General features: G+C 44.1%; 1 protein-coding gene across 1 annotated transcript in view; it reads right to left on the bottom strand.

Annotated features, from left to right (window-relative positions):
- LOC137294681 (tRNA (32-2'-O)-methyltransferase regulator THADA-like) overlaps window positions 1–14,924 on the bottom strand; it is a 39,229-nt gene extending 24,305 nt beyond the window's left edge. The window contains exons 1-12 of the mRNA XM_067825752.1: window positions 14,876–14,924; window positions 13,966–14,019; window positions 13,052–13,214; window positions 12,449–12,548; window positions 10,770–10,921; window positions 10,216–10,353; window positions 8,900–9,640; window positions 8,358–8,464; window positions 7,722–7,808; window positions 6,758–6,959; window positions 536–626; window positions 33–203 (exon numbers count right to left, since the gene is read on the bottom strand). Coding sequence (XP_067681853.1) covers window positions 33–203; window positions 536–626; window positions 6,758–6,959; window positions 7,722–7,808; window positions 8,358–8,464; window positions 8,900–9,640; window positions 10,216–10,353; window positions 10,770–10,921; window positions 12,449–12,548; window positions 13,052–13,214; window positions 13,966–14,018 — 2,005 coding nt within the window. The 5' untranslated portion in view covers window position 14,019; window positions 14,876–14,924. The remainder of the gene's footprint in view (window positions 1–32; window positions 204–535; window positions 627–6,757; window positions 6,960–7,721; window positions 7,809–8,357; window positions 8,465–8,899; window positions 9,641–10,215; window positions 10,354–10,769; window positions 10,922–12,448; window positions 12,549–13,051; window positions 13,215–13,965; window positions 14,020–14,875) is intronic.
- Window positions 14,925–14,995: the final 71 nt, after the last annotated feature.

Genomic DNA, 14,995 nt, shown 5'->3' with positions numbered 1-14,995 from the left:
CAGCATCAATAGCATCAACAGCGTCGACATACCCAGATCCTTCTCCCGTTTCTTCTTGATCCCAGCCAGACAACCATCGCGCAGTCGCATCATCAGTTTCTTCAAGCTGGAGGCAAGGTTTTGTCGGAAAGGAGCAGAATCTACCCGCAGACACAATGGAAGACCACTCTGTAGGAGATCTACCTCTCTCTCTGTGAGCAGTTCTGCAGGTATATAACAGTTGCTAGTTCCATCTACATCAAAACCATGCATCAAATAGTTATCAGGTGTAATTTTAGAAGTGTGCTATATCACATATTCCTGTCATTGGCTAACAAAGCCATCCAATCAGCCAGTCACATACTTGACAACCCACTGCATGTCATCTGGGCTTCTGAGAAGCAGAACTGACAAAACACATTTTGGTCCTGAACTTTCTGAAATCTCTGGGTTGAAGGGGCCGCGGTATTTTGATGCAATCAAAGTGTATTAGAACTGAAACTAAACTTCACAGGACATGATACACACTGCCATGTCTGAGTGTCAACAAGTGTACCTGATTTTTTTGTCACACAAAGAAAAGCTACTGCCTCCCCTCTGACTTCTTCCTCTCTCGAGTACAAAGCCTCAGTCAGTAGCTGAACATTCTGGAAATACAAACACCAGCTTCATACCTTTGAATTGATCCTTTCATAGCACTATAGTCTTGATCTTAACTATCCACTGTCTATGTCAAAAACAAAATTATTAAAATCTAAATATGTTAGATATTTAAATCCTTACCTTACCATAGGTCTTATGCATATTACCTCAAGCTTTGCTAGAAGAGATCAGACAGTCGTTGATTCGCCATTCCCTAGATGGCTACCTTATGTAGTCCACGAATGTAGTCACAGAAGTGACCTGATCTCCCCACTCGCGTAAGCGCGAACAATCCATAAATCACTTTTACTGGGAACAGAAAGGTCCGAACAGTCCAGAGTGGGGAGGAGCATGCAGCGTTGGGAGGGAGTCACCGCCCTATGGTAAGGTAAGTATTTAAATATCTAAAATATTTAATTTTGATAAATTTTTAACTTACCTTACCATAGGTCTTATGCATATGGCTTCGACAGATGGATGGTGGTGTGGACCATCCTTCAGCAACCAGAGCACATGCACAGGAGACCTGGGAAAACAATTCCAACAGTCACTGGACAAACCTGGAAATAGGACAAAGAGTAACCCAAGGGAACTCCAAAGAAAACCCGACACACCCTGAGGGTGAGGTTAATCTTAAGACCAACGGTAAGCAAAAAGCATAATTACCTAATGGGCGGACGCCGGGTAAGTTGCTGGGCAACCACCAACGGACTGAAAGACTGTAGCCTCTCCATGTTCTCAACTGACAAGTCCCTCAGGTAGTGGGAAGCGAAGACGGTCGACGACTTCCATAGCAGCCCTCCATAATCGGCGGCACTGTACAATTCCTATGGAGGGCCATGGTAGATGCCAACGCTCTATTCTCACGTGGGTTTTTCACCACCGAGTGAGGTAGATGCTTGACATCATAAGCCGCCAGGATCGTGGAACGGAGCCATATGGCGACTGTATTCCTGTTCACTTACCCTTTGCAGAGGAAAATGGAATGAACAGTCTTTTATGGGAACGTCTCTTAGAAGCCGACTTCCTGATGTAACATCTGAGGACTCTAACGCAACAGCTCCTCCTCCAAGTCATAATGTTCCAAGATTGAAGATGATGGAACCTGCCTGGCTGTCCCGGGAGTTGGTTCTTGGCCACAAAATCCCACAGAAGACCCAAGTGGGCTCATCCATGCCTTGACTGCTCAAACCGAACCTGCGTGACGTCCAGGGCATGAATTTCACTAACTCTAGCCGCAGTAGAAAATGGCTAGTAGGAAGACAGTCCTTTTAGATAAAAGTTCGAAAATTGCTTCCTCTAAAGGCTCATACGGAGGTCTTCTGAGATGTTGCAGGACAATGTTGAGGTCCCAAGCTGGAGGACGGAACTTGACTTTCTGGTCCTCCAACTTGAAGGCCTTGAGTAGTGCAATAAGCTCTGGTACCTTGGAAATCTGTTTATCCGCTTTAATCACCAAGACGGAGTTCAGAGCCGACAGATACATCCCCAAGGTACTGCCTCTAAGATGCTTTGAGTTGCGAAGGAACAGGAGGAAGTTCGCCACAAACTGTGGTTCGCAAACAAACATAGGGTCTTGAGATCTTTGAGCACAAAACCTCTCAAAAGAACGCCAGGTCGTGGAAGGACCTGGTGGATACTCGCGCACGAGCTATGACGCTTGCCTCGCGCGAGGAGTAGCCCTTAGCTCTTAGAGCCTTGTGCAAATGACCCAGCCATGCAGATGAAACCTCAGTGGGTCTGGATGAAGCTGCCGGCTATGTGGATGTCGGAGCAGATGTGGTCTGTCTGGGAGCTGGAACGGCTCTAAGTCATCGTAGGTTGTGAAACCAAGGCCTGGCTCTGCGTCTGCTTGATTTTGGCGACCACTTCTGAGTGAAGGACTGGAGGTGCGAACGCGTAAGCATCCAGGCCTTCCCACAACAGGGACATAGCGTCGATCGCGCATGCCTGCGGGTCTAGTACGGGAGACACATACGTCGGCAACTGGTGGTTGAAGCTGGTAGCGAAGAGGTCCACCAGGGGTCTCCCCTGATGCAGGCAGAGCTGGCGAAACACGTCTGGATGGAGCATCCACTCTATCGGGGACGGTCTTCCGGGGCGTGACAGAGCGTCTGCTAGAATGTTCTTGCAGCCGGGGATGTGCTGAACCGCAACTGCAATTCTATTGCTGTCTAAAAGATCCACTAACTGGAACATCTGGTCCAGCAGTTGTTTGGATCTGGTCGTGCCCTGGTTCCGTATTACCCAAATGGCTGTGGAGTTGTCTGACGCTACCAGGAGTTTGGACATTCGACTCTACCATTCACCACTAGACGTACCGATGCAGGTGTGGAGGCAGAAGGAACGCTGACTTGAGGTCGTTCTCCTGGATAAACGGCACCAGGAAACTCTGCAATGGCCATACCATAAGACGTCCTCTGACAGTTAGATCTTGCACCGACGTCAAGAGACCAAACAGAGACTGCCTCTCTCTGAGGGTTAGGGGTTGAGATAGGCCTCGAATCGGGAAAGTGCTACCGATCAGGAGGAACTCTGACAAGATTGACCCGGGTCAGAAACAGCCCTCCGATGAATGTCAGTTCTTGCGTTGGCTCCAGATGCGACTTCTCATTGTTGACAATCCACCCCAGTTGTCCAATTGTCCAATTGTTTGCATAGCAACTGAGGATTGTACTGGTTGAGAAGACAGTCGTCTGAAATCTACTCCCGAGATGGAGAAAGCGGGTAACAGACAGTGTGATCCGAGTGAAAAGCCATTTGTTGGAATCTTTTGTTGGTACTAGGAAGATGGGTGAGTAGAACCCCGCGGAGAGATGAGGTTCCAGCATTGTCTCTATGGCTCTCTTCGTCAACAGAATGTCGATGTTCGATGCTAGGAGAGCTTGTTGATCTTGCAAATACACACGCGACTGGGGAGGGGAAGTCAGCGGTGGAGTCCCGACCAATGGCAGTTTGTACCCGGACTTTAGGATCTTGCTCATGTATGGGTCCCCCAGGAATGACCAGTTGGCCCAGAAGACGCCTAGTCTCCCACCTACTTGAGTCGGATGGATCGGTATGAATGGAAATGGGGATCCCAGTCATAGAAGTCCCTGATTTCAACGTCCAGAGTATGGGCGCTTGCCCCTACCTTGTCCGGGTGCTGCGGAAGTATCTCGGCCGTGTACCTGGGGCTTGCGCTGGGTGTCAGCATCCTTGACACGATCGCGCTCCCTTCCAAAGAAGGAATGAATGGACTCCCCCCTTGGGATGTACCTCTTCTTTCCACTGCCTCTGGCTCTGCCACGAAAGGCTGATCCCAAAGCCTCAAAAGTTGATAAGGCCACCTCTGTGTTAGTTAACAGAGGCATGTTGTTTATATACTGCGGGGATTCTGTCATCAAATAGGAACTTAGAGGTGAAAGGCGCATGAAGTAACTGCAGCTTGAACTCCGACGCTGTCCTGGCCAAAGCCGCCCGCAGATGTCCCGGAAGATCATGGAGCACCTTACCCTGCCAAGCAAAGATCGTAGTCAGGTGGTCAATCCTTGAGGCGATATCCTTGGATAAGTCCATTGCCGCCGCCAATGTCGCAGAAGCCAGAGCGAGGAATTGGCTTAAGTATGCGCTTAAGTTCAGTATCGATGGCGACCAACTTGGAGTCTTGTCCTAGGAAGACTGGGAGGAGCCCGATAAATGTTTAGGGGATTCATCCTGGATAGCCCCACTGTCTGCGAAATCCAAGCTGTGAATTTTATAATCAGACCTCCTGGATTTAGATGCCTTAAGAGTCAGGTTTAAGGATCGCTTAGAAAAATCCTCATCTAAAAGGGCCACGGCGTCCGCCACCATAGGATGCAGTGGGATGAGCAGCACTGGGGACAAGTGACTAGTCGCTGGGTTGCTAGAGTCTGCCGAAGGAGAGGGGCAGTCTGGTAGCCTGTCAGTGATCCACTCAAAGACTGCTGATAAGGGTAAATAAGTCCCAACCTCATCGCCAGCATCCCCTACCTCCTCCTCATAATCTGGGCAAAAGAACCGCTCTTCTAAGTCTTCCCAGGACACAGACGTTGACTCAAGCCGCTGAGTAGACGAGCAACCGACTCCTTAGATGAGACCCGAGATGGCTCAGGCGACCGCGAGTGCCGAGTGCTAGATGAGCGCCGAGGTGATCTGGACCGAAAACGTCGTCGACGCCTACCCCTATTATCAGAACGAGAATCCTCCTCCAAAAGGTGTCGTGAAATCGAGCGAGAATGCCGATGCTGACTACAGTGCAGAGTACTGGAGCGCCGATTCCTAGGTGATCTAGAACGTGACCTGCGCCGCAACCGTTCAGCCTCCCGGCGCTGTGCGCGCTCCTCATCTAACAGACGCTGTAAGATCTCTCTGGATAAAGTGTGAGATACTCTAGGGATACGATAAGGTGCCTGCGCTGGTCCAGGGTCCGGTGTCGGGATAGGAACAGGCGTCGGAATAGGCGCTGGTATCAGGATTGGCGCTGGTGTCGGGATAGGCGCTAGCGTAGGCAACAGGGCTGGCGTAGGTATGAGCGCTGGCGTAGACATCGGCGCTGGTACAGGCATCGGCGCTGGTGTAGACAGAAGTCCAAGCGTCAGGATAGGCGCTGTCATAGGTAAAGGCGCTGGTGTAGATGACGGGGTAGGCGCTGATCTTGAAGCAGCGCAGGGCGTCAAGTGAGAGCGCAAGAGTCTCTGAACCTCCGGATGGGACAAGGTGTCAGCGTGGGACAAGTCCACGAAGGAGTCCGAGCACTGTACTTCAGGGGATGAACGAGCGGGAGTCACGGATGAGCGCCCCAATCCCAGCGTCTGTACAGGCGCTGAAAGCGGTGGCATTTCAGGGTCGCCTGGTAATGAACCTAAAGACGAGGCTGGAGATGACATTCTTCTTCTCCGTTGAGTAAAACGCTTCATCCTAACAGCCAGAAAGTCTTAAAGTCTGCCACTGATAAGACTTCACAATACCGGCAACAATCGTCAATGGAGCAGGCTTTCGATGCACAATCCGGACACCACGTGTGAGGATCTTTGGCTGACTTCTGCCCCTTGCAGTGCAAAACTGGCGAGTCATACACAGTTAACTGCAACTGACAAAACATCCACATAATAAACGATGAAAACAATGCTAGGAGGAGAAAAAACACCCCTATACCAGAAATGCAGCACAAACGCATAACCACTATAAAGTAGGCACGCCCATGAGCTTGTGACAGCAAAGGGCAAACAACCAAAATGGCCGTCTGCGCTACATCGCAATGTTGCACAAAAACACCATAAAAACAGTGAAGCATGGCCAAAAACACCAAATGACATGGAAACGCACATGGAGGAAGAAAAAACCAGCAAGTTATAATGCCCTCACTGACATCATGCCACACTCACACACAACACGGGCGAACCCACCCCGAAGTGAGAGAAAAAGACAACTTAGCAAGGTAAGTGCAGTTAAATAATACTTTAACTTGACACAGACACCTAAGGGATACAAACCATACCTACCCGTCATGAAACAACTTTATTGAACCACAAAGTAGGTAAACTTAAGCGAACCGCTAGAAGTTAAAGTGATTTTTTGGTTTGTTTGCACTTGCGTGATTGGGGAGATCACGTCACTTCCGTGACTACATTCATGGATTACATGAGGCAGCCATCTAGGGAATGGCGAATGAACGACTGTGATCTCTTCTAACGAAGCTTGAGGTAATATGAACAAGACCTATGGTAAGGTAAGTTAAAAATTAGTCCTTTCACATAAAAGTAAATGAACTCCACTTTCATATATAAAAAAATGAGACTGTGTGTGTGTGTGTGTGTGTCTGTGTCTCTGTCTGTCTGTCTGTCTGTCTGCCTGTCTCTCTCTCTGTCTGTCTGTCTGTCTGTCTGTCCATTTAGGAATCAAATCAGGCTCTTCTAAGTGGTCAGCAACCACTTTAACCACTAGGCTACCCCACCGCCCTCTGGTTATGCAAACTAATGAGAGATGGTTTCATGAACACTGGTCAGTGGGAATCACAATCAGTTAAATCACACCTATCATGATACCATCTAGCCTTTGTGACCGGCATCAGGTTCTAGGTAACACATTCTGACATTCGTGTAAATGTTGTAAACTGTAGAGATTCAGAACTCACAAAATCCTGTTCCTGGAGTCCTACATTGTTCCTGATACTACGAAGAAGGACCAGCCAGACATACAGGGCCCGCCTCCTGCGAGCCTCACACAGACTCTCACGTCGCAGCTCACACAGATGGTGCAGCAGGAATGCTGCAGACACCGGCAGTAATTTTAGCGTCAGCGGAAGCCAATAGTCACACATCTTCCTGAACAGCAGTCTGAGTGAAAATTTAAAAAAAAGGACATATATATAGGAAATATATATAGGCAACAAGTATATAGGCAACAAATAAAATGGAATGAATGCATCTGAAGTGTTAGAGAACTCCATTTGTCTTCGTCAGAACAGTGTTGTATAAAATTGAAAATTGTATTATGAAGCTGTCATAAAATCAATTTTTCTATTTTCTGGCAGAAAATATAACCACCAAAACTAAACCACATGGGTTCTTACTGGCAAACAAGGATAAGTTGAGCAGCGACCTAACAGTTAACCCATATTAGCATGTATGACTGCCGCCCACTTTTGCTTGCCATTGTGAGTGAAAGGGCCCCAGGTTATCCGCGGTCAAGTGTTACACTGACCATGCAAGAGTCTTATGAGCAAGGAGTCTGCAGCTATGCTCAGAATCAGTTTCATCATCATGCACTGTACATGCACTAGCTTCCATCTGCTCTACCATTCACATACCACATGGGTTTGCTCATTGCCATGCACCACATACTTCCTGTAAACACATTCTCTGCACCAGTTCAACTTTCATTTCAGTGCCACCTGACTCGGAAAGTTTCGCCACAAAGCTATAGAGGTGTCCTATTGTCACACCAAGATGCACGCTATCAGAACAAAGGACTGATATATACTGTATTGAGACTAGCAGTGACCAGGATAAACAGGATACTCCATGTTGCAGTAAGCATCCTTATTACATGTCCATAGTATGAATTTTTATCATGTAAATCATACCAAGGAGACTTACGGTTCATCACTGAAGAGTCCCGCCATTAGAACCTCCAGCCATGCTTCCCGCCACACCATCAACTGATTCTCCTCCTTACAGACATTCCTGTAACCATCAGACGAATGTAAACATGATGAATGAATGACTGTCCTCTCTTAGAGACAGTAAAACATGGCAAATTATTAGTCTGTCAATTCTTATATTGCTGTGTTGATGTTAGAAGCAGTTGTACTGCCTTTGCCTTATTTGACATCAAATGAAATAGGTCATCGGTCTATCATGTGAACATGCTAAGCGTCTGCTTGATATTCATCAGGACTGCTGTAACTGGGCCATTTCCCCCAATCAGTCTTGGTTCAAAGGGGGCAGAATCCATGACACAATAGTATGGTACAATGATCAATTCCAATTTGAACATTTCCTCAGGTAAGGTTTTGTGTACAGGTATTTACTTATGCCACATCTGTTCCAATTATGTAATATTCATTCATTTGCTAATAACTTGAGTTATAAGATATTCTTAAAATCCATAATATTTTCAACTTGATTCTTAGCCCATATTTTCTATCAATTAAATGTGGGACCTTCTGAGAAGACACAGAAGTAAACTAGTCTGTACAAGTCTGAAAACCAATCCACTTTTTTCAGAAGTACCTTATTTGCTGCAAACTGCTCTTGTAAACATCCGAAGCAGGGGGTGAAAGGTCATTGGTTGACATACACTGAAGGAGATGTCCTTTCAGGCAGACATTGGCGAACAGCTGGATGGTGAAACAGATCATCAGAGAGACTACAGCTAATACCCAACATTTCACACCATTAGTGAGTCACATGTTGGCAAAGTTTATAAATCTTAATAAACCAAAAGCGGAATAAAATAATGACACTAGGTAAAGTTAACATTCAGTTTGTTTCAATGAAGTAATGGAAAGGATGTAACAGCTTGCAGTCATTATACCCCAGCACTTAAGTGAGTTTGGTTGTACAATGCTTTAAGAAACATTCCAGCAATATCATGTTGGTGCAAAATGTGCTTTACACATTGTGCCCATGAGGTAAATTGAACCCGGGTCTTCAGGTGATGATTAAATGGTTAATCCACAAGGCTACCCCACTGCCCCCACCAGCACTTAGAATGAAAAGAATCTGCCAAATGAATCAAAATAGCCCAAACAGATAGACACGTCAGTGATTACCTTGTTAATGTCTGTATAGGGCAAGATCAGCCCCAGAAGCTTGTACTTCCCCTTCGCATACCATGGGATGTCCAGAAGCCGAGACAGCAGCTCCTCACTCAGTATCTCATTGTCTGTATGTCTGTTCGTCCGCTCCCAGCTCCACACAGACAACACCACCTGGAATATCTCACACACAAAGGTTGCCACACCATCTACAGGACTGTCCCAGTTAAGAAAGATAAGCTTCAGTGTTTCTTCAAGATAGAATGAATCTCTGGATGTAATACTTCCTGTTTCATAGTCTGAGTGTATTGTTGGCAGGCACTTGTGCAAGCTCTTGAACCAGACGGACAGAATTTGAAAGGCATGATACTGGCTGGAAGTCTGATCACCACAAAAACTCAATACTCTTGGAAACAGTGTCAACAAGAGTTGCTTGTCCCTGAGTGGTACTTCACTTGAGCTATCTCCCCTGTCAAGCAAACCAGGAAGGATGTTTGAACTGAGTGTCAGGACTTCTGGACGACAACACGTGATAACAGCTTTGATGAGTGCCAACTCAGAAAATCTGTTGCAATCCTCTCCATCCCTTTTCAGAATATTCATCTTGAGGTGACCAAGGTGACAGTATCCACAACCTTCAGTGATGACCTGGAACAGCTGCCTCAGGCTTTCAACACTGGCATGTGGATCTGGTGCCTGGTTCAACAACATGGCCACAGTTGTCCCAGCAAACAGATAGATGTCTGGGGTAAAGCCCTGCAACAAGTTTAAGTTGAAGAAAATGTGTCCAAAACACATGAAAATTTGCAAATTTCAACAATAATCTCATATGATGACGATAATAATTACAATCCAAAAACCGAATACAGAACAATTTAGATTGTTGGACTGAAATTTAAGCAAAATCTTATCGCCGTATCAGGGCTCCAACCAACTTCATCTGGCAATAGAGAGAGTGGCAAGCAAGGCTGGTCATGTGATCGTATTGGTGGAAAAGGGAGGCTTCCGGTGAATGAGTGTATTGTATGTCATCTTCAGTTAGAAGGCAACTTCATGGGATTTCAAGAGTTCCACTATCTTCACATCGTGGGAGGAGATTAGCATAATAAGCAGGAGTCAGGATACGGAATAATACATGCTTAGAAATAATGGGAAGCGGAAGTAGGGGGGCATTGATTTTGTACATGACATGCACGGGCTGATGAGGCATTTTCATTGTACATAAAAACCACCAACCCACCTAGCCTTCAATTATTAATGTTCCTTAGTGGCAATTTCAGTAATATATTAGATCACACAGTAATAATGGCTTCTTAGCCAGACAAACTTACACTGCAAGTCAGAACTGTTACGAGGTCCTGAAAAAGGAGTGAGACATGTTCAGTGAGATGTTCTGCAGTGACGTCATGATCCAGCCATACGGCACGGCGCAGATCCTCAGTGTAGTGTTGTAACACCTGCAGGCTGATCTGTATCAACAGAAAACAGGTGTGTCCTTTTGTACAAACAGGTGGGGACTTGGGGTGGTGGGAGATAGTAACAAACTGTATGTACATGTTTGTGTACATCTGCTTACAATAGTCTGGACAGATGTTGATTTTATAGTGTGTTCTCAAACACCATGTCAAAGTTTAACATAAGTATCCAACTCCAAGAGGACAACGACTCTAAGCCTGGGATTGAAATCCTGACCATCGTTGGACCTGACCTGATTATTTTTCTATCTGCTGGATCACAGTTGGGTTGTGGCTTAATGTTAACACATCTACGTGTGTATACCATATACCACAATGTATAGTGCGACCCCACAAGTAAGGGGATCCCCTGCTATAAGCCTTCTACCAAAATTACTTCACTGTATAATATAATGCCCATCCACAGTTACCTTGACAACAGTGTACACTGTAGCATCTCCTTGTGGCTGAGACTCTTCATGGAGAATATGGTCTATGGATGTATGCAAGCAACAGCACAAGTCAGGGAGATGTCTGTGAATTATCTCCCTTGCCATCTTACTCTGCTCCATAACACAGCTAACTGAAACAGGCAGCATTATGGAAAATCAAAACCATGTTTATTTCTTAATTGATTAAAATATTACAACACTATGTATTAGGGCTGAGCAGTTGCACAGATATTCTGTTGCAATTATACTGAAATACTATAATGACTGACACAGATTGTTCATGCAGATCTTATTTGCTGCATTGTGGGTGAGTATAGTTTTAGCGGCATTCCAGCACTGTCATGGCTTTGACTTCAGAAATGGGCTTCACACATTGTACCCAAATTAGAGAATCAAACCAGGGTCTTCAGTGTAATGAGCGAATGCTTTCACCACAAGGCTACCTCTGCTGTCCCACTATCAGCTACATGCTGAAATTTACATTATATTACAAGGCCAGTTACTGCCATTTTATGTCAAGGACACAGGGGAGATTACAACACGAGAGAAAATTTATGTACTGGACAACCAATTCTCATCTGATCCCTTGGCTGAAACTGCAGCACAGAAAAATCATTCCTGTTGCTAAAAACATCCTAATCCCCATTCTGTCAGCTCTTTTTCAAAACAAAAGCATAGCTGCCCTGACCGAAACATTACTACAATTAATAGTGTCTTTATGAACACTTCAACAAAGACAGTGTGTAGTGTTTACATTCAATAAACATGTTCAGTTGTCAACAATGTCTGTAAGCAAAGTATGTTTGTGTATTAAGCAGAAAAGTTGGTGACAGAAAGTTGTGTAAATCTCTCTCCACTGAGGGGGTGTTACATCACACAAATACACATGAGAGTCACACGGTCAGCCAGCTGTGTAATAATCCTGTAAGCAGCCATACCTGTATTATGTATAACGAGAAAGTATCCCTTGGAATCACCCTTGAGGTCAGATAAGGGCAGGGATTTAAAGATTAATGTAACCATCATCAATACTAGCAGAAGAATGGTACTAACAAACCTTGATACAATATCTGGCCAAATGTGAAACTTTAACCAATATTCAGTTTCTAGTGTACAAAGGGACACAACTCCGCAGAGTGAAAGAAGAACTCAACTAGCACATCCTCTCTGAGGAAAATCACTGGAGTCATCAAGAAAACTGAGAATGTCATGATTAAGTTAACATCACAAAGTCATCATGATAAGTTTGTAGAATTCAAAGACAGAAGGAAAACACTGATTTGCCAGAAGGTAACTTAAATCTTGAGGACTGCAGTCATTGATATTTGACTGTTGAATGTTTTGTGACATTGTTATTGTTTCAGGTGTTGTTGATAGCATTAACAACAATCTGTGGCATCTGACTAGTTTGTCTAATCCTTATCAGTTGGTTATTATGATAGTGAGAGTATTCTAAGTTAGAATAGGTACAGTTTCAACTGATGAAAGCTCTCATCATTATATCTGTTACAAAAAACAGGTTGTGCAGGTGAAAAAGCACCTCTTTATCTCAGACGCCTAACATGTTGACAGCATCCTTGTCCATGGTATAATGGCATATCCAACCCAATTTGGAATAATTAAAGCAACAAAATAATATACAATAAAAAGAAGCATACCTTTGTGTAGTAAATCCCTGCCTGTGAGCAATTCCTGAACTTTGACAGTCATCTGTGATTCGACAATTTGTGCCATTGAAGACGGAACACTGACCAGGACCTGTTGTGAACAAAAACATACCACTGTTCTAACTGCTGTCTCATGGGTAAGGGAGTTGGTCTACCCTTACTACATTACCAGTGTATGACTGGCTCGGCTTAGTGCTGGCAGAAATTACACTGAACCAGATTGAAAGCATCTACTGTAAGCTCTGGCACTTTGTTGACAAAATGGGGATCATTATCAGCCATGTCGAAGTCAAATTCAACCATCAGTTGATCATCACTATAAAGGGAAATAACTCTGGAAAATGTTCCAACACTATCAACTTGTGCGTTCTACTTGTTGATGTCAACATAATTGGGCAGTCAACAATAACTCATCCAATAAACAACTTAAACAAATAATTCTGTTTTCTAAATTACTTCAGGACTAGCAATAATACAAGATGACATAATATCCACATTTTCTGACAAAATGGAAATGCAATCAAACTCCAAGTTCAACAGTATAAATATGTAAAAGATAAATGTGACATATAGGAAATAACTGATAAGTCATGCCTTTTCAATCTGTCTAGACATTTTGGAGCATCCCAGACATTTGAAGAAGGTGTCCACAAGATCTGTGACCAGTTTATCCCCATCAGAACCAGGCTGGTGCAGGCTGGCTCCCAGGTCCTCCAACCTGGACACCAGTGTAGGGAGATGGCCATGCCCATGTTCACTGTACAGACAGAATGTTGCAGTCACATTATCAAACCAAGTTATACTTCTCAAAACAAAGATGTAATGCTTAGGATCAGTTTTAACATTTACAAAAGCAATACCATTACTGTTCCTTGAGTAACCCATGACTGCTTATCGTAAGAGGTGACTAAAGGGATTTGACAGTTCGGCTTGTTGTCTTGGTTGATGCATGTCATTGTATCACATGACCACAGCACAGTGCTCATGATGTCAGTAACTGGATTATCTCGTCACCCCCCTATTGTTTATAGACTGTTGTCATAATGCCGTTAATTGTTGATTTCGGAGTTAACCAATGAACAAAACTTGACTAATACACTATCTGACTATATCGTTTTCCAGAGTTATCTGATTATATCGTTTTCCTGAGTTTGTAAATAATGAATTTCCAGTGGGCAGAAAATAAATACTAAGTTCCAGCATAATGATTTTGAACTGTAAATATGCCTGAACCAGACAATCCAGTGACTGGTTTCATGAACACAGAGCTCAAGTAAAGGGCTTCAATGACAAGCGCCAATAAAGTCAGCTTGTCTGATTTCATGATCTGTTGCCTCTTATCTCTGGCTGGGGTCAATGACGAAACATTCTGTTAGTACTTTCAGTTAAATAACACATGTAGTATTGTGTATTAGTTAAATAAACAATGATTATTAAATATTGTCACCACATATATGTTCATATATAAACATGGTATGTGTTAATAAAACAGTTCATGTTGAACTTACCTAAAAAAACACAAGTCCTTAAGCAGAGATCCGTGCATCTTGTCATTGAACATTCTGAAAAGTGAATTAAAAATTGTCTAGGCCTTTTGTGTATGAAGACATCTTCTAGCTTTAGTGGCTTAAAAAAACTCAATCCAGATGTGAAAATGGATCAATAGGTTAAAATACAGGTACAGCAACTCCTGTTATTTTTCTTGCTGTTTAACATTGTGTCATGAGCTAATAATCCAGGTAACAAACTTCTACATAAATTCTTGGCATGAGTGAGTGAGTGAGTGAGTGAGTGAGTGAGTGAGTGAGTGAAGGTTTACAACAAGTGTGTTGCCAACCTTTGCTCCCTTTGCTCGCATATATGAAGACTGGTCATTTTCTCTACGCTGTGCAACTCCACTTGCGCTACAGTTTGCCTGTGGTTTGACTCAGTGGTGGAGTGCAAGGGAATACACCGAGACTTAAGTTTACTTAGACTGTTACAGACACAGTGCTGAGGCTTTATACATGAAACAGTCATGTTACACAGGACATTGTTTGGGAACTTTACATTTTCCAATGACCCAAAGGACTGTATTTTGAATATAATTTCAACGAAATGTATTCGGTAATTATAGTTGTCTGAATCACTCTGCATTTTCTATCATATCTATGTGCATGTATTTGTCTTCCTGACTGACCGATACCGGTTATTGCATATTGATTGACCAGAAGTCACTTATTTTTCGGAGGCATCGAGCCGCAATGGCTGCTTCGCCTGCAGCCTGATCGGTTTTCAATAGTAATGAAAATATTTGTTTTCATTGGGGTAAACACACTCAGACAAGATGCAAGATCATGAAGATGGGACTTATTTCACACCCTCGTGCCTTATGTCAGAAATTAATGTGACATCAACTGACAGCAGACATTATCTTACGATGTCCACAAATAGCTGGCTTTTGCTCACATCGGTTGTTAGCGTCTTGAAACCACCCTTAGCGCATGTTTTCAACGCAGAATAATAACGTGCACACAACAACTTTCTATGACACGCACA

Source organism: Haliotis asinina, chromosome 8, assembly GCF_037392515.1.
Source record: "Haliotis asinina isolate JCU_RB_2024 chromosome 8, JCU_Hal_asi_v2, whole genome shotgun sequence".
Taxonomy (NCBI): domain Eukaryota; kingdom Metazoa; phylum Mollusca; class Gastropoda; order Lepetellida; family Haliotidae; genus Haliotis; species Haliotis asinina.
This window is presented reverse-complemented; position numbering and strand designations above follow the sequence as displayed.